The sequence below is a fragment of the Rhamphochromis longiceps genome, linkage group LG16, assembly GCF_057381845.1.
Source record: "Rhamphochromis longiceps isolate RC_006_pf linkage group LG16, R_longiceps_female_GT1.1, whole genome shotgun sequence".
Taxonomy (NCBI): Eukaryota; Metazoa; Chordata; class Actinopteri; order Cichliformes; family Cichlidae; genus Rhamphochromis; species Rhamphochromis longiceps.
This window is the reverse complement of record NC_140572.1, coordinates 38,100,969-38,120,552: the sequence shown is the minus strand read 5'-3', so window position 1 is coordinate 38,120,552 and position 19,584 is coordinate 38,100,969. Positions and strand designations below refer to the sequence as shown.

General features: G+C 40.5%; 1 protein-coding gene across 4 annotated transcripts in view; it reads right to left on the bottom strand.

Annotated features, from left to right (window-relative positions):
• Positions 1-11,892, bottom strand: part of LOC146651641 (melanoregulin) — a 60,035-nt gene extending 48,143 nt beyond the window's left edge. For 3 of the 4 annotated variants that reach the window (XM_085384941.1, XM_085384942.1, XM_085384939.1), the window contains exons 1-4: positions 11,571-11,892; positions 11,311-11,487; positions 10,327-10,578; positions 234-289 (exon numbers count right to left, since the gene is read on the bottom strand). Coding sequence is in view for 1 of the 4 variants with exons in the window: in XM_085384942.1 (XP_085241068.1) it covers positions 234-289 (56 nt within the window). In the remaining 3 variants the exon portion in view is untranslated. Of the gene's footprint in view, positions 1-233; positions 290-10,326; positions 10,579-10,718; positions 10,817-11,310; positions 11,488-11,570 lie in introns of all 4 variants that reach the window. The other variant, XM_085384940.1, reaches the window with a different exon arrangement.
• Positions 11,893-19,584: the final 7,692 nt, after the last annotated feature.

Genomic DNA, 19,584 nt, shown 5'->3' with positions numbered 1-19,584 from the left:
GTTTGTAGCAACTGAAAATAAAATAAATTCATAATTATAATAAAGGTCAATCAAATGGACCAATATGGCAAGGCCATGATGATCCACTTGGTAAAATAAATCCGCTTGGCATCTTACTTGGCCTTAAGACAACAATTCTGATGCTAAAGATCCAAACAGGACACACAAAAAAAAAAAAAAAAAAAAAAGAAATGCACTGGTGGTTCAAACAAGGTGTAAATTTTGGGTCATACCTGGACAAATGCAGCCAGGGGTGGGTGTCACTGAGCTGGGCCTCTGCTGTCTGCATCTATAACACACAGCATATGTTAGCAGCTCTCCCTTTAAAGGAGGGTGGATACAAAACAAAGCCAACAAGACCAAAACAAAAATATTTCTTCTTTTTTTATTGTGTTATAGTCTGTGATTGCCCAGGATCAAATTATATTACATTATTCAATTCAATTCAATTCAATTCAATCTTTATTGGCAGACTACATGTCCATAAAAACAAGACAAGAAACACACACACACACAACTCCCCCCCCCCCCCCACACACACACACACACAACACAAGGTATACCATTAAATATATATATGTATATAAATAAGTATATAAAGCATTTGTAAAAATATAAAACCATAATATACATAAAACACAATTACTTAAAATAAATCAATAAATACACAAACACTTTAACCAGTGCTTTCTGAGACTGGATGAGTAACGGGAACCACTCACTGTCGGATCTGTAAGTGCTAAAATTATACTGTTACTCGAACCATCCAGTCGTTCTCTAAAACTGAACATTAACTTTCTTAAAAGTGCTTTAAAAGTCCAGACACCCACAGCTACAAACATCTGACTGGCACTACCACTTCTAGGTATCCTGCAAAGGATTCTCATCGCATCATTATATGCAACATGCAGCTTCTGCATGCTACATTGTTTGTAGGATGACCACAAGGGGGCAGTATATAGCGGTGTGCAATACGCTTTAAACAAAGCCACTTTAACTGGAAGTGAACAAAAGCTGAATTTGCGTGCAATAGTATTTGCCTGCACATAGAGCTTACATCGTTGTCTGTATATGTCATCATCATCATTCATTTGCTCAGTAATAAAGTGACCGAGGTATTTCACCTTTTTATGAACTTCAAGAGTTTTTTGTGCCAGTTTAAACAAAGGGAAATTTAGCTGTTTATCCTGCTTGGTTCTACATATCAAAACAGCACTTTTAGCAGCATTGTACTCAATGTCATATTGCACACCATATTCAGTACAGACATTAAGAAGATCCTGTAACCCAGCACTGCTTGGACTAAAAACAACCAGGTCATCTGCATACATAAGATGATTTATCAGTGCTTCACCTAATATACACCCAGTGTTACAGGCTCTCAGCTGTATGGACAAATCATCGACATATAAATTAAATAAAATTGGAGACAAAATCCCACCCTGTCTGACACCATTGCTGACACCAAAGGGGGCAGAAATACTGCTTCCCCATTTAACCTGCATGTTCTGATGAGCGTACCAGTAAGAGAGAATCCTCACGATGTATTGAGGAACTCCCCGTGTCTTCAATTTATCAAAAAGTTTTCTGTGGTTCACTCGATCAAAAGCCTTAGAGGCATCAATGAAACACATGAGGACAGATGAATTTTTAGCCCTATACACCTGACTATTTCCTTGAGTGCACATATGCACATGTCAGTGCCGTGCTTTGGTTTAAAGCCAAACTGATTATCCAGAGAAGAGATGAACACACTAACTCTATCAAACAGGATTCTTTCTAACACCTTAGATAAAATACTGGCTAGTGCAATCGGCCTGTAATTATCCAAGCAGCTCACTTTTGCAGCTTTGTCTTTCATAACTGGTACCAGTAAAATACACAGCACTGAGTCTGGTAATATGCCATGAATCATAAACCCAGTGAAACAGAGTGCTAAAAGAGGAGCTAGCCTTACACTAGCATGTTTTAAATGTTATGTTGGTTTCAGTTGTTTTTCTAATGACTTGCTCTTCTCTTTGCAGCACTGGGCGTGCTTCCTCTCCTTCCCCGGGATCCTTTTTTTTCACCAGACAGCCATCTTGCCAAGACTGGATTTTATTTTGCTGACTTCAAGGCAATTTGTGGGATAAATGTCATCCTTTCCATTATGCTAACATTGCTGCCTACTGTGTTTTACTGCACGCACACACACAGACACTGACTTTGTGCAGGTCTGTTCCCTGTTAGCACCTCAGCCACATGTACGGTAGATGTCATTGCATCGCCATGGTAACAAACCATAAACTGAGCATGGTAGGAGTCCCTTTGTTCTCTAATGGTCACACAGCAACAGTTGCAGCCGATCCTTTTTAAATACGAATCACAGGAGAACAAAATAGGCACTTCCAATACTGCTTGACATACTTACAACATTGCACTTCTCAATTTTTGTACGCAGTAAAGCATCCACATGTACATTATAGCCTCTCTGCGCACGTATTTCTGCCCCGACAGGGACAATCGACATAAACGCACCCCCCAAGGCTAAATACTGGATCCTAAAGGAACTGTGTGTTTTTCCAAAGGCCAAAAAAGTACATATAGACTGCAAAGCAGTAAAAGCTGCATATTTGCACCATTTCTTCAGATTTTTAAGCATCTTTAATAGGAGACTTATCCCATGCAATATTTATATCTTATATTTTAATGTTTTATTGTTTCTAATATGCTTCATGTAAAGTATTAATGTGGAAAAGCTCCACAGTGTTAACATCACATAGCACCTGCCTTGTTCTCAATTTCCAACCCTGTGAATGAAAAATAGAAGTTGATAAGTACCCCGAACCTTAGGTGGTACCACCTCAGTTACAATCCATTGTACTGCTGAAGATGCAAATATATTTTTTTGTTCTTTATTTTGCAAGCAAACCATAAGGGGAATACTGTCATGGCTTCATGGGGTGAAAACAGCACTGAATCATCATACAGTGCTTTGCTGAGTGTGTGCACAGCAGTGAAGGGTGTAGCTTTCACTGGGAGAATTTATTGCAGACATTTCAAACTTGAGGGATAAGAAAGCAACAAAGGACGAGGTGCTATTATTAAAAGAGGACATGCTCAAAGTGACAGGATACGACGAGAAGGAAGAGAGGGATGGATGAGTGCGACAGATGCTGATCGGGTGAAAAAAAGAAGTAGGAGGTGGAAAAGAAGATGAAAACCGTTTAAAGGTCACAGTGAGGCCTGGTCTCGCCAAAGACAAATGGGAACAAACCTCTTCAAAGACAAAGATCTGATAGAAGAATAACAGTCGTTTTTTCTTCTTCAAAGCTCGGGTCTCCATCAGGTTTAAGGCGAGCTATCAGTTTTCTTTTCAAGGAAGCTAACGAACATGCTGTTTCTATCTTATCTCAGCTTCTCTTATTTATTTATTTCCTAATGTCCCACTTTGCACCGAGAGTAAAGATTTATTTTAGCAGGGATGAACCGATTGTTATATATAAGCATGACACAGAGAGAGGAAATCCACCTCAGAAAGGATGATATTTAAAAAGTAATGAACTCAGATTAACCGGGCAAACAGAGTTTAGCATGAAGATAAAAGGTAAAAAGCTATAAAGTGAGGGAGCGGCGGGGCGGGAGTGACGGAGATTTCAAAGCAAAAAGCTCCTTTTTTTCTCTGTAGTAACAAACATGCATCCGTCATGTGATCATGCTTATGTATACATGTAAAACACACTAAGCTAAGAGTCACACTGGGCATTAAACCTTCAAAACAAAGCATACTTACATAGGATTTGAGTTTTTCTGAACACAAGCGTAAAGTAATTCATTAAAAGTTAGTTTAGAAATTTAGGAAACTTTGATTTTCTGGGTTCTTACTGAGTCAGATGACAAGATACCGACAGCTGTCAAGTCTGCAGGGGAAAGCATGAAGCTACCAGCAGCAGCTGCTGCCTTTAGAGGGCACCACAGCTGATTACCTCCTCCTATCCCAGCATCCTCCTCTGTCACGCCAAGCCTCTGCATGTCCTCCTTCATCCATGAACTCATCTGAGATCTTGCTCCTTTCCTCCTGCAGCTCCATCTTTGTCATCCTTTGTCCCGTATATCCGCTCCCCTCTGCACACGTCCAAACCATCTCAGCCTCGCTTCTAAACTGCTCAACCTTCTTGTCAGCGCCACCGTCTCCAAACCACACGTCACAGCAGGTCTCATTATCATCTTATGAACCTTCCTTTTAACTCTTGCTGATATCTTTCAGCCACAAATCACCCCTGACACTCATCTCCACCCACTCCACCCTGCCTGCACTCTCTTCTTCACTGCTCTTTCTGTTGGTTTGGATGGTATTTAAGCTCAGCTACCTCCACTACCTCAACTCCTTGCACGTTCACCATCTGTCTCCCTCTCATTCACTCACATGCATTCTGTCTTTCTTCACCCGACTTTCATGCTCTTCTCTCCAGAGCATACCTCCACCTCTCCAGGTTCTCTTCCACATGCTCCCTACTCGCATGCTATATTTTTTTTGTACCCCTGGATAAAAATTAATCTAATTTGTCTTGACTATCAAAAAGACAATTAGACATCTTTTTTGAAACCTTTTGTAGAGCTAGTGTGGTCATTTACAGGTCGATAATTCTGTCCTTGACCTTTTCTGAAGAATTTTAGCACTTCAGAATAATCTCTAACTTGACCTCGGTGCAACTCTTCACTTCAAAGGAGCTCTCTTAGTCCCCCTCTCTTTGAGATCAGCCTTCCTTTACTTCTGATCAGCTGCAGCTTGCAAACCCATGCACCACAGGTAGGTGGTGCTGTTGTGCTCAAAGCCAGAGCTGTTCCCTCTCTATGAAAGCATACAGATCCAAAAGAGAGCTCTGATGGGACATACACACCGTATATACTGCTGAATCTACCACTATAACAACGTAAATGTGACTGAGACTAAGGGAGAGCACAACCGTTCAGCTTTGAAACACATCAAACTTGAACTAAACATGTGCAGATCTACGGGTTATGAACCAGTGTGCGGTAAAAGTTGAAGGGAAAATGCCAATTTGATTTGCTTTACAAAAAACACAGTAGCTCTAGTCCTTCTTGAAGGTTAAAGGGTCAGATTCCCAGAAATGCTATTGATCCAAAGCAGCATTAACATTCATGCTGGCATCTTTAAAATGCAGCGCCTGTCAGTGAAGTATAGCATAGGCCACAAGGCTGGAGCAGAACAGGTACGGGCGCAGAATTACCAAAGATAAAGAGAACATTTTCCTCAGTAAATATCATAACTTTCTGTACTTCTACTCGGTGCTCAATCAGTGTGGAGACCACTTCAGTCTTTCTTGCATGCTTTTTTTTTTTCATTACTGTACTTTCAGGTGCTGTTTGAAGAAAAAAACTCAGCTATAATGAAAGGAAAGGAGAGGAAAAGAACAAGTTATCAAAAACATGGAAAGCTTTTAAAGGTCAGTGTGTGTGTGCGCTGGTCTGTGTGTTTTTGTGTGTGTTGTTCAGGCAACAATTACACATGAATGCCAAATGAAAAAGACTTTTTCATTCTCTGCGCTGGAGACTTAAATCCACACCTTTTCACACACGTGTCAACTTCTTTCTCAAAATTTCTCTTCTCGCTCCCTCCTTTGGCCCTGTGACCTGTTCAAACCATGACCTGTTAAAAATTCAGTTTATGACTGCTGTGATGTCTCCCTTATTATTTTTTCTATGTACTTTTTTCCCTTCCCACTTCAAATGCTATCTCCGTCTGCCTCTTTCCTCTTTGTGGCACCTCTCTGTACGCACACAAACTAGCCTCGTATCTTTCTTTGTCCCTGTTTGCTTTTTTGTTTTCAAAACATTTGTTTGAGATAAATAAAAAGTAAAGAGAACATTTAATAGACTGTCATTAAAGCTGAACAACATCTCCAGAATGTGAAAATCGAAAATGACTGTAATAAAAATCTCGTCACTGCACAAAAAAGAAACCACGTTTAATATCGTATCCATCCATCCCTCCATCCTTTTTCTTAACCATTTATCCTCTGAGGCCCACGTGGATGGTGGTGCTTATCCCAGCCATCACTGAGTGGGATGTGGGGTACCCCGTGAGCAGGCCATCAGTCCATCAGAGGACGTCTGCTTCATCAATTCCAAAATCAAGAAAGAAAAAACAGCTTTCAGTTTGATTCCTGTTTGTTGTCCTCGTCCTTTGCTTCCACACAGACAGAAGAACAAGCAAATTTACAGACACAAAATCTTCTCTGGCCCACTGAGTGTACGTTATAGACACTGTTATAAAAGAAAGCGGTGTTCTTCTTTGAGGAGAGTTGAAACGAGTAATCTGAATTTACTTTAAAAGCACAGAGATGTTGGTTAATTAGAGTCAGATCAGTGACTGATCTGACTCTAATTAACCAAGATGTTAAATAACCTGCTGTCTGTCACTTTGCACATGCATGCTGCCACAGACGTCTCTGTTCTTTTAGGGGCATGAAAGACATCCTTTTGTCTGACTGTTTCCTCTCTTTCTGTAAATATGCTCGTCAATTAAGATGATCCACATAAAAAAAAAAAACACAGAGGTGTTGACAACAACCAAAATCTGTTGGCTGTTGTGAAGTTTTAGTAGTTTTTACTTCTGGTTAAGAGCAAACTCAAACACGTGTGAAGCTGTTAGAAAGAGTCCAGTTTAGAGTCCGAGACAGGAATATACTTTGTAGGTGTTGCTGGTTCTTGCTCACTAGCTCATCATTACCAGTAAAACCCAAGTGCACCAGCAAACTGCATTGTGTTTCTCTGTGCTTACAAAAGGGACTGAGCCAATAAATAATAAATAAAATAACTTCATGCAGCAGTGCAGATCTGCAGATCGGTTCCTGATATCAATGCCATTGTTTGGTGAACTGACACACCATGATACCATGATACAGAGAGAGAGAGACGATGGACCAGTTTACAGATGCAGATTTGGTGGTTGAGAGGCTGGTGATAAAGTCACGAGTTTGTTTGCAAACAGGCACCTTTTCCACCCTCCACAGTGCTGCACCGTGTTTTCATTTGCACACAAATTCAGTTTTCTCTCACTTTTATTCAAAACATACAGATTAAAAGTGACGAGAAACCATACGGGACGAGCTGGGACTGAGAACTGTCTCTGCATTGCTGTAAACCAGAGACGCCACGGCACAGACGCCAAAGGTCACCTTGTTAACATAGTGTGAGACACAAGCTGCGGTGTTTGATGCCCTGGGAATGAAAATGGGCTGATTAAATCATTAACCACGTGCTGGGAGAGAAAGAGCATTGCAGTGACGTATCATATCATCGTATTCGTAGCTTGTGAAATACTTTATAATTATCAACAAATGTTTCTTTTCTGCACACACATATTTGCTTTTGCAGTTGTACAGAAACTGAATTTCTGGGACACGAGGAAGCCTCGAACAGAATCGGTGACTTGCCTCTTTTATTGTATTGATCTTCAGGAATGCACATATTGTATACACTTGAAAAGGAGCGTACCGTTTGCACACAGGAAGCATACAATGAATGCTTCTTTGCAATTGCTGCCATTTCTAAGACAGCTTAAGAGTTTACGCACTTACAGTAGGTGGATATCTACAAGTGCACACCGGTAAACATATTATTCTCCGGCTTAAGGGCATCAACACATTGCATTCTGTGTAAAATTCTTTGAACTGCTTGGGGATTAATTCAAAGCAAGAGTCTGTGTCAATCTCTGCTATTATTTGCAGTGACAGTGTTAAGATGAATAAAGCAGGCCAAGACATTTCCACTGAGATTGTGTGTTTAACATAACAAAAGGATGTTTTTCCCTGCATCTTATTCTCTTTTCTGAGAAACCTTGATTTCATTCAGGCAGTCAGTCAGTTTGCTATAATCTCTCTTTCTCATTGCCTTGTTGTTTAAGCCCCTGTGAAGCCCCCATCTTTTTCTTACCCTTCATAATATTTCTCTTTCTTTCTTGCTTTCTTTCCTCTCTGAGGATTTGACCCAGACTTTTGCATATTAAATTATTTATTTGTTTCTTATTTGCATGAGGGCCGAGGGTCTGACGGTGCACGTGTTTGGGTGTGTGTGCGGATCGGAATGGAAGGGCGGGGGCTCGATATAAGAGGTCAAAGAATAAGGATGATGTGGTTATGGGTTTGCAATTAATGAATTTACATACGGTAATAGGGAATGTTTGGCAGGCAAAATGCTGCTCCCAGATGGGAACAAGTCTGACCTCTGACAAATGGATTGATCACAGAAGCAGAGAGAGAAGGAGAAGGAGGAAGAGAGAGAGGGACTGACCTGAGAGAAAACAGACCATTCTCCCACTTAATTTCACAGACACTCATTTAGAGACGTTTTCATATGAGAGAGCGCAAAGGAAAAGAGATTAAATTGCTTCATGCATTGATAATATCTTATATTTTGTATTAGATGGAGACAGGACAGAGCCAAAGAAAGAACGAGGGAGAGAGATCGACAGACTGACCAATCTCTGGGCGATCTCCTTAATTTCACAGACGCTCATTTACAGGCGTTTTCATAGAGGAGGGAGAGATTAAATTGCTTCATGCATTGAAAATGTCATATTTTTTGTAAAAGAGTGAGAAAGGAGATAGAGGGCATGAACCCACTGGTCTTTTGGTCTGCAATTCCTCTGAATCCAATTCAGAGTTACTGCTTCCTATCCCATTGCCCTATTCATTGGCTCACCTCAAATTCTGATTGCACTGAGAAGTGCATTGATTTAGAGCACCGGGCTGGTGATATTAAGTTTTTCTCATTGTCAACAAATCCCATGAAAATACCAAAACCAACAGAGAATTGATTCCACCGCTGCAACTGCAATGATATTTACTTGTTGCAGATATGCATGTTTTTCTCCTTTGCACATGACAGGTGTGTGTGTGTGTGTGGAAACAGGAGTGTGCTGAGATGGGGAAGGAAAAGGCTGACCGGCCAATATGGTGACTGGCTTCCATTCAATTCAGTTCTACAGCATCTAATCACAGCAACAGTCACCCCAAGGTGTTTTATATTGTAAGGTAGAGACCCCACAGAAAAACCCAACAATCAGACGACCCCCTATGAGCAAGAACTTGGCGACAGGGGGAAGGAAAAACTCCCTTTTAACAGGAAGAAACATCCGGCAGACCAGGCTCAAGAAGGGGCGGGGCCATCTGCTGCGACCGGATTGGGTGAGAGAAGGAAGACATGATGTGGACGAGAGACAGAGATTAATAACTAGTATGATTTAGTTTAGAGAGGTCGATTAACACGTGGGCCGGGTCCTCAGAAGGTCGGGTAGGCCGGAAGTGAGCGGCTGTGAAATTGGACGGTGAAAACCAGGGAGGAACCCTCAAACAAAATTTTATTTTATCAAATCTAATCTAATAACTTTAATCTCAGCCAAACCGATTTACTCACGAACAAATAAAACACTGAAAAAAGCCCAACAATAACATTTTTAGGTTGTCTAAGTGACTTATATATCACGTTTAACCTGAGTAGCAAAAGACTGCGGTGATCTGAAAATGATGTGCAGGGGAGTTGTGCCGTTCTCGCCGGCTCTAGTGACCCTCGAGCTCCCGGCTAGCTATCGAGCTGGTGGGTAACGGACGTCTCCGAAAACTTCAGCGCACTTTTGCAAATATGCGATACCTTGATAAACCCAGCAGATATTTGATGTTTACACAGCTACTTTCTCGCCTGAAAATATGTTAAAAGTTTATTTTGTGACCGAGAAAGATTAATAAGAGTAATTTTAAAACTTAGTAGCGGCCGCCATTGTTGGAAACTGGAGTTTGGCTGGGCCGCGCTATGAATTCTGGAATATGGTGGGCCACGAAGGATAAACCTGACCCATCCTTCAAATTCGGGGAAAAGGAGGACGCATTTGTCGGCTGCATTTGGAGGAGTCTACGGGAGTGTCCAAAATCATGGGCTGCATCCTACTGAGGTCACATTTGTAGGCCAATTACATCACAGTGACGGAGGCTGTCCAAATTCATAGACTTCTAACGACCCAGCCCACGTAGGCCACGAAGGACAGGTCCTCAGGAGGATGTAGCCCATGAATCTGGACACCCCCATAGTGAGTGAAGAAGAAACACCCAGTGCATCATGGGAATCCCCCAGCAGCCTCCACCTATTGCAGCATAACTAAGGGAGGATTCAGGGTCACCTGATCCAGCCCTAATTATATGCTTTAGCAAAAAGGAAAGTTTGAAGCCTAATCTTAAAAGTAGAGATAAAAGTAAAAGTCTGTCTCCTGAATCCGGGCTTGTTGTTTGTGTTCATAAAAAGATAAATAAATAAAAAGTGATTCCTCACCTCGTGCACCTCAAAACTCCTGCCCTTTGCTCTTCATTGATCTCCTCCACTGCGTCAGAATGACAGCCCTTCAAACTTGAGTTGAATTCACCGTGACAAAAACGTCTGCCTTTGCAACGCACTCTGAACAGGGAGCGGAGTTACAGTGACAGGTTGTTTTCATCAGATGTTCTCCATCAGATGCTTCATAACGTTAGAGCAGAGCTTGGCATTGACGCTTAATCCTAGGTGACGAATTTGGAGCGCACAACCCTGTAACCATCGGGAACAGCAAAGCACAATCATGAGTTATGTTTGCTGTATGATTCCCAGCTGTTTATGACACACCAACATATTTTTATCCTGTCTGATCTGGAGGGACAAACAAAAATAAAAATAAACAACCAGCCCACCTCACAGGACAAGCCACATGTTGCAGGAAGCTTTGGGATGTTGAGCATATCCTGTGTTTCTTTGCATTAAACAGTTTTCTCTGAACGCAGCTTATCTGCTGTTGACAACAAAAACAGGTTTGGTTGCTTCTTGGGTTTTTTCTTTCTTCCACAGTTGTAAGTCTGTATATGTTTTGACGTGACTGATCAATAGGGATGGGTATTGATAAGATTTTAACGATTCCGATTCCATTTTCGATTCTGTTTAACGATTCGATTCCTTATCGATTCTCTTATCGATTCTTTTTTTTTTTTAAAAGGAGAACACTAAAGTCGATTAGCTTAGAACTGTGTTTTATATCTTCTCTTTGAACAAGATAGAAATTTAGGAGTAACATGGCCTTACAAACCCAACAGTGAGATCTTAAGAGATCCACAGCCTACGGCTCTTCAATGGGGTGTCACAGGGTCCCCAGGAAAAAAAAATGTATATGTAAAATAATAAAATAAATATTCTCCTGTAGCAATAACAAAGTTTAACATAAATTATTCTGTAGCAATTACACAAGAATATCCAGTAATGTCCTGCCTACAATTAAACACATTCACTTACCAAAGTGAAATCGGGGGCATCTGCTGTGGCAAATGGGTGGAAGCCTTTGACCACAAACTTAGACACTGCTCGGTGACATTCGTCTATCCTGGCCTGAAAGGAGACGCTACCGGTAGACTGCAGCGAGAACTGCCAGCATCTGAGCCAGCCAGACTCTGTCTGTCTCATCATGGTTATCTAAATGCAACGCACAGTAATAGCAGGTTTTGTAATAAGGTAAATCGCGCTAACATAATATGCAATGCTAATTGATTAGTTACCTGCAGTATTAACGGGAGAGGACGTGGAAACGCTACCGCTGCTGCTGGGTTGAGCTTCGCTAGTCCGGAGCGGATCAAAAACACGACATTCGTTGAAAGCAATCGCGTGTTTTTTGAGCAAATGCTTTTGCATATTCGTAGTGTTTCCTCCCTTTGATGAAATCTCTACTTTGCAAGTATTGCACGTTGCCCTGTTGTCATCCTTTCTCATAAAGTGTAACCAAACTTTTGAGCGTTTGTGCCGCTCAGGCGCCGTGTTTCCTACTGGGTAAAAGACGCTACTCAACGTGATGACGTCATTCGGGGCGACTGGAATCGATAAGGGAATCGTTTTTAAAAGTGGCAAACGATTCCAAGGAATTGAAACAGTGGGAACCGGTTCTCAACAAGAACCGGTTTTCGATACCCATCCCTACTGATCAACACACACAGCGTGCAAGCACATTTTGGGGATAAATTACACAGACGTGAAGTAAGTATTCCTTCTTCTTAGTGAAGTTAAAGTCGGCTTTGATGTATTTTAGCATTTTTCTGTGGCATCAGTGGCAAATAGAGAGTGTGTCTTTGTCACGCTGTCACACACACACGGTCCCATCCCCACAGCTAATAGGTTTCAGGGGCTGTCGGAATAATTCTCTGCTTGTTATACACACATAATTAGTTTTTAAAGTAGCTTTCCATGAATATAGTATCAATTACTTCCTCTCACTTCGTTATCCTCCTTGGAGACAGGTGGATTTAGTTGGCTCGCGTTTCCTGACGTGACAGCGTGTTAATTGAGCTATTACCCAGAGGTGTGTGTGTGTGTGTGCGTCGGTGTGAAGCAGAAAAAAGAGAGATGCAAACTCAAGGTGTGTTCGAGTTCGGTTCATGTAAACACATGCTTCTTCACAGGTGCTTGGTCATATTTTATTTCTTTCTTGTCTAATTAGCACAGCAAACTGAGAGGTGTGAAATTCAGAATTTCTCTCATTTTGGTTTATTCGTTGATTTATTTTCAGTTCTGTCACTTTTTTTTGGCAAACAGCAAAAAGAATGACTCTTTTCCTTTTTTTTTTTTTTTTTTTTTTTTTTTTTTAAATGACATCAGAAACAGCAGTATGCGACATTACGTGATGGCAGAGCTTCAGTTCATCCTTTGTCATTTTTTTTTTTTTTTTAATAAATAGGACAGGGGGAATGAATGAGAGAAAGAGGGGGAGAGAAAGAAAGAAAACCAAAGGGGAGAAGAGACGGTGAGAAGGGGGGGGGAAGAGAGAGAGAAAAAAAAAAAAAAGAACTCCTGGGTCACCTGTATGGAGAAAAAAAAAAAAAAAAAAAAAAAAAACAAACAGAGGAGACAGCAAACAACAAAGAGCAACATAATAATAGAGAAAACAAAGCACCATCACAATAAACTAGCTAGCCATAGATATCAATATTTACTAAATAATAAACGATATTGTGCAGCACGCAAGATAGACAGCGCACAGTGTGCTTTGAGGCAGCAGCCAAGAAAGCTTTAGTCCGCGTCTGTGAATACCCATGTGTGCATACCTGTGTGGATCAGCATGCTTGCATTCCAAAGGTTTCTCCATGTAATGATCTGCTAGGGAGTGTGGGGGGGCCACAGCCCCGTCCTCCAGGGTGTGAAGCGGGTATGGAGGAGATCAAAACTCTAGACATCCAGAGGCCCCCAGAACACAAGAGACCATGGAAGACCAACAGAGGGGCAGCCGCGCCACTGTCCCAGTAAGAGCTGAGGAGAGTCCCAGATGAGGGCTCGCCCAGCAGCCGCGGAGCAGAAGTCAGGGGGAGTTGCAGTGACGCGCAGAATGACTCTTTTCCACCTTTTTGGTATTGAGCGACTGCAGGAATCCAAGCCTTTTATGATTCTTCTGTACATTTATAAATCAAACACAACAAACACAACATGAACGCATGATTTTGATTATAGTGTTTCTATAGAAAAGAGAAAAGATGTGTACTCAGGTTTCAAGATGCTTGGATTATAATCTTTGCATGCTGCAACATTTTCTGTCTTTTATACATAAAATATCATCTTACACATGCAGGGATCCAAGTATTACAGATTACATACAGTACTGAGCAAAAGTTTTAGCTAGGTGAGAAAAAATGCTGTAAACAAAGAATATGTTAATCATTTATTTTCATCAGTCAACAAAATGCAGCGAATGAACAAAAGAGAAATCTAAATCACATCAGTATTTGGTGTGACCACAGTGGTTGAAGGAACTCAGCTGGTAGGTTGTTCCTGACATCTATGTACGGCAAGTTTATTTGTATAGCACAATTCAACAACAAGGTGATTCAAAGTGCTTTACAGAGACATTAAAGAACAAAAACAAATAAAAAGCATGATTTAAAATTGATTAAAAAAACAGCAGATAAAATCAGTAGTTAAAATGTTAGTTTTGAAATTTAAGCTTAAAAGTGTGGATTTGGTGCTTTATTCAAATGCAGCTGAGAACAGGTGAGTCTTCAACCTGGATTTAAATAAACTGAGTGTTTCAGCTGATCTGAGGCTTTCTGGGAGTTTGTTCCAGATATAAGGAGCATAAAAGCTGAATGCAGCTTCTCCGTGTCTGGTTCTGACTCTGGGAACTGATAAAAGACCGGATCCAGATGACCTGAGGGATCTGGAAGGTTCATACTGGGTCAGGAGGTCACTGATGTATTTTGGTCCTAAACCATTCAGAGCTTTATAGGCCAGCATCAGAACTTTAAAGTCTATCCTCTGACGGACAGGCAGCCAGTGTAAGGACCTCAGAGCTGGACTGATGTGGTCCACTTTTTTGGTCTTAGTGAGGACTCGAGCAGCAGAGTTCTGAATGAGCTGTAGTTGTCTGACTGATTTTTTAGGTAGACCTGTAAAGATGCTGTTACAGTAATCAAGCCTACTAAAGATGAATGCATGGACTAGTTTTTCCAGGTCCCGTTGAGACGTCAGATCTTTTATCCTTGAGGTGATAGTAAGCTGACTTTGTTATTGTCTTAATGTGTTTTTCTAAGTTTAGGTCTGCATCCATCACTACACCCAAATTTCTCGCCTGGTTTGTGGTTTTTAGATGTATAGATTGAAGTTCTCTGGTGACCTGTAATCGTTTTTCTTTGGCGCCAAAGACTATTACCTCAGTTTTGTTTTTGTTTAGCTGGAGAAAATTGTGGCACAACTAGTCATTAATTTCCTCAATGCATTTACCAAGAGCCTGTACAGGGCCTCGGTCTCCTGGTGACATTGTGATATATATTTGTGTGTCATCTGCATAGCTGTGGTAGTTTATTTTGTTGTTCTTTATAATCTGTGCCAGTGGGAGCATGTAAATGTTAAACAGAAGGGGTCCCAAGATGGAACCTTGGGGAACTCCACATGTGATACTTATATATAAGCCATATGTAGGCTTCCTCACATCCTTCTGACTCTTCATGTAATCTAATCCCAGACACGCTCGATGATGTCAGAGCTCTGTGGGGACCGGACCATCACTTCCAGGACTTCTTGTTCTTTACACTGAAGATAGTTCTTAATGACTTTGGCTGTGTTTGGGCTCGTTGTCCTGCTGCAGAATATATTTGGGGCCAATAAACAATCATTTATATTTCTGAAAGGATTCTTTGTTTGCAGCATTTTTTCCACACCTGCCTAAAACCTTTGCACACTACTGTATGTGTGTGTGTGTGTGTGTGTGTGTGTGTGTGTGTGTGTGTGTGTGTGTGTGTGTGTGTGTGTGTGTGTGTGTGTGTACATGTATGTTTATACAAGTGTGTGTGTGTGTGTGTGTGTGTACATGTATGTTTATACAAGTGTGTGTGTGTGTGTGTGTGTGTGTGTGTGTGTGTGTGTGTGTGTGTGTGTGTGTGTGTGTGTGTGTGTGTGTGTGTGTATCCGTAAATTTGAATATCTTTTGATGTGTTACTGGTGTTATAAAAGCAAATACATGTAACAAATTGTAAGAAATAATTTATGATGGATACGGGCATAAACAGGAAGAAAAGGTGTTATTAGTGCTATTAGTTACTGAATAATGTAAAATGGTGTGGGATTAAATAAGCTCATGCTTCTTCCTTTTTGAACATGTAAGTTAATTATAATTATTACTGTTTCGTTTTCCTTTTGATTTGCCTTCTTTGTTTCTCTGTTGTTGTTGTTGTAATACTATTTTAACATGTTCAAAATAAAGATAGAATATAACACAATTACTAAATATCCACAGGACGTACTGCTCGTGGGTATTTGTAATTCAGTCATTTCTGAAACATGTAAAACACAGCGAGTAAAACATGCTGATCACAGGGCTCTGTGCTGACATCCACTGGCTGCTAGATTTTTGTGACTGAAACATAATTAAACTAGTCGAAAGATTATTACAAGCATCTTCAAAGACCATTACTAAAACCCTATAAGGATAAAAGTGGGAACAACACAAAACCAAAAGGAGCTGTTGATTGAATACATCAGAATCCTCAAATCTGTCAAAGCATAAATAAAAAACTTGAGTTACTTCTAATTCTCTTTGAACTTTTTTGTGTTTCTTGTGCATCCATATCTGCTTTGTAAACTGCGTGTGCTGAAATCTCATCTGCAAAAAATAGAAGATTGTGCAAATTTTGCACCTTCTAAATCTTCCAGTGCCTGTCTAGATTGAGACTTTATTTGGATACAGCTCATCAAATCTGTGCATAAAGCACCGATGTCAGGGTTTTTATCACAGAGCAGACAGCACAGCAGATGGTCGCACATAGCCAAAGAGCAGTCTGCTTCCCAAAAGCCACAGAGAAGACACCACATGTTAGCTCTTCTGCACCTTCTTTTTAATTTTGAATCAAACTTACATACAAACACATATTTTCTTTCTAAATGATAAAAAAAAATCCTTTTTAATTCCTGTTATGACAGCTAAGTGGTTATTCTGGCATAAATTATGCACAGAATTCCACTGTATTTGGTTTCCTAACACTTCCACCCATCAGTTAATCAGTCAGTTAATCCATCTATCCAGTGGAATTGTTTTTAGTGTTTTATAAAGGGAAGGGTGGTGCATGTCACAGTGAAGATCTCTGCTGGAACAACGAATGATCGATGGGGCTGCTGTTACTTCAGTGCGTATGTGTGTGAGGTTGTGTGTCAGAGCATGTAGCGGAAGGGTCTATTGACAGCACGCTATTTTTTTCCACTGTGCAGCGAGATATGGGATTTGACCATTTGTGAGGATATGTGTGTGTGTGGGAGCCGGGGCTTTAGGGGTGAGGAAAGAGTGCAGCTGATCAAAATCACCCCGCTGACAGGTCCTAGTATCGATCTGTCTGCATGTGCCCACAACACACAAAAACACGCACACAGCACCAGACCGCAGGATGTAAGAAAAATCTTTCATTGCCACACTGAGTACCAAGTCGGGACATTTATTCAGTTAAGATAATTTATTGATAAGATCTGGAGATTTAGGATGCAATAAGGAGCGCGCAGGCAGAGTAATCTAAGCAGAGAAAAATGTTCAACATTAAAAAGACGGCATTATTGAAGACACCAATCTTGATATAGCATCGTTCGAGATGCATTCGTTATCATGCAAAAAGTGCGGTTTACAAATAACTTCATTCTTTTGTCAGCCCATTATTCAACGTGTCCTATTTCCATATGCATTTTAAGACCAACGAGACTTTATGTGGGTTATGTGCTCAGAAACGGTGGTAGGTGGAATTACATGAATAAGTTCTGATAACACCTACAGCGCAGCCAAATACAATATTCATGCGGTGCTGTTAGGGCAGATGATAGCCTTGTTGTTCACAAATGCATCAAATCAAAATCCATCCCTTCCCTACTGTACTCTGCAAATGCAAATGTAAAGCAAAAGACCTTCAATAGAAAAACTTTCGGGTGCTTTGCAGCTGAAACTGTCTGTGTTATCCAGCTTGTTCTAATAATCTGATGTTTAATCTGCATTGTTTTTGGCCACTTGAGGCCAAACAACAATGTGCAAAAACAACACTGAGGAATATCACCTAATAAAGCACTTGATGTTTCCTCTTTTTGATGTCAGATTATATTTCAGATATGGTTTGGATTAGAACATTTTTACAAAGGGCAAAAGACACCTAGTAACACCCACTTACATCTGGCTTTTATCTTCAGTGGAAAACGGTGTGATCAGCCTTTCTTTCTGGGTCAAATGACCTTACAGTGGTCTGGTATTTATTGGCTCCGGCTCCAGCTGGCAGTGATGGAAATATGTCACCTGGGTTGACGCCCAAAGGTTTGTTCCTTTTCCACTGCTGTGCGCTGTGCTGGGCTGCAATAGTCCTGGGACAAGTTTTTCAAACACATATTGTCCAATCAAAGTTACTCACATCAATCACACATGAAGGATCCACTGTACTCATCTGAGTACAAGCAACTCAACATTAACTCTGCCGGGTGGCCTTTAATTATAGACAAAACTATAGTGCTGAACATATGAGGGGGAAAAGTACGGCTAGATATAAAAGGAGTCAGTCACTTTGCTTTTTTAACAAGTTCAAAGGCATATAATACAGTAATTCAGTTCTGGAACATGCAAGGGAATGAGCACTGTTTGTCGAAGCCAGATGAGGGGCAGCCAATCAGAAGAAGGGCACTTCTAGGAATCGGGTCTTTAAAGAACCAGCGACAGGGTCGTGGGTGGCCAAGATCACTGATGCACGTGATGACTGAAGGTCGAGCAATCAGGGTGGCCATGCTGACCACGTCCACCGCCGAAAGCACCAACAATGGATGCGTGAGCATCAGAACTGGACCAATGGATGAAGGTGTCTTAGTCTGATGAATCACATTTTCTTTTACATTACGTCGGGTTAGGGATCTAGTGTGTGTGCATCGTTTACCTGCACTCTAAAAACTATTGTTTAAGCTCAACAAAAAAAATTAACGCAACAGTTTCCATTAATCTTTTTGCGTTAAGATAACTTGTGCAGAAATTACGTTGAACCAACAAACTACATTGAGTTAGAGGAATGAACTTTTCCTCTATAAGTAAAGGTAATTTTAATTACCATATACTTAATAATTGGTAACTTAAAAACATGTTTTTAAGTTGTTTACTCAAAAAATTTATGTTTCTCCAACTTCTTTTTCCATATTATTCAAAACTATTTTTTAAGTGTTATGTAATTAATGATAGTAGTTACGAAAACATTATTTTTAAGTTAATCATTTAAAATATTAAGTAGGTGATTTTCTTCATTATCATCATAATTTTAGCTTTTTCTTGTTTTTATTATTGAACTAGCTTTTAAGAATGGAATGAATTCAACATTTTTAAGCAATTAACTTTTTTTTATTGTTTGTACAGTTTGTACAATTTATATTTTACTTTAGGCAATTCAACACCTTATATTTAAACAGTGAAAATAAACCAGAAATCCACTTAGAAAACATTTGTACTAAGTGTTCAGTAAATGTTAACTTTCAGTGTTCAAACTTTTATGCAGTAAACACATTTAAGATTAATTTTACTCTTGTGTTCTGGGGGCCTCTGGATGTCTGGAGTTTTGATCTCCTCCATACCTGCTTCACACCCTGGAGGACGGGGCTGTGGCCCCCCCACACTCCCTAGCAGATCATTACATGGAGAAACCTTTGGAATGCAAGCATGCTGATCCACACAGGTATGCACACATGGGTATTCACAGACGCGGACTAAAGCTTTCTTGGCTGCTACCTCAAAGCACACTGTGCGCTGTCTATCTTGCGTGCTGCACAATATCGTTTATTATTTAGTAAATATTGATATCTATGGCTAGCTAGTTTATTGTGATGGTGCTTTGTTTTCTCTATTATTATGTTGCTCTTTGTTGTTTGCTGTCTCCTCTGTTTGTTTTTTTTGTTTGTTTGTTTGTTTTTTTTTCTCCATACAGGTGACCCAGGAGTTCTTTTTTTTTTTTCTCTCTCTCTCTTCCCCCCCCCTTCTCACCGTCTCTTCTCCCCTTTGGTTTTCTTTCTTTCTCTCCCCCTCTTTCTCTCATTCATTCCCCC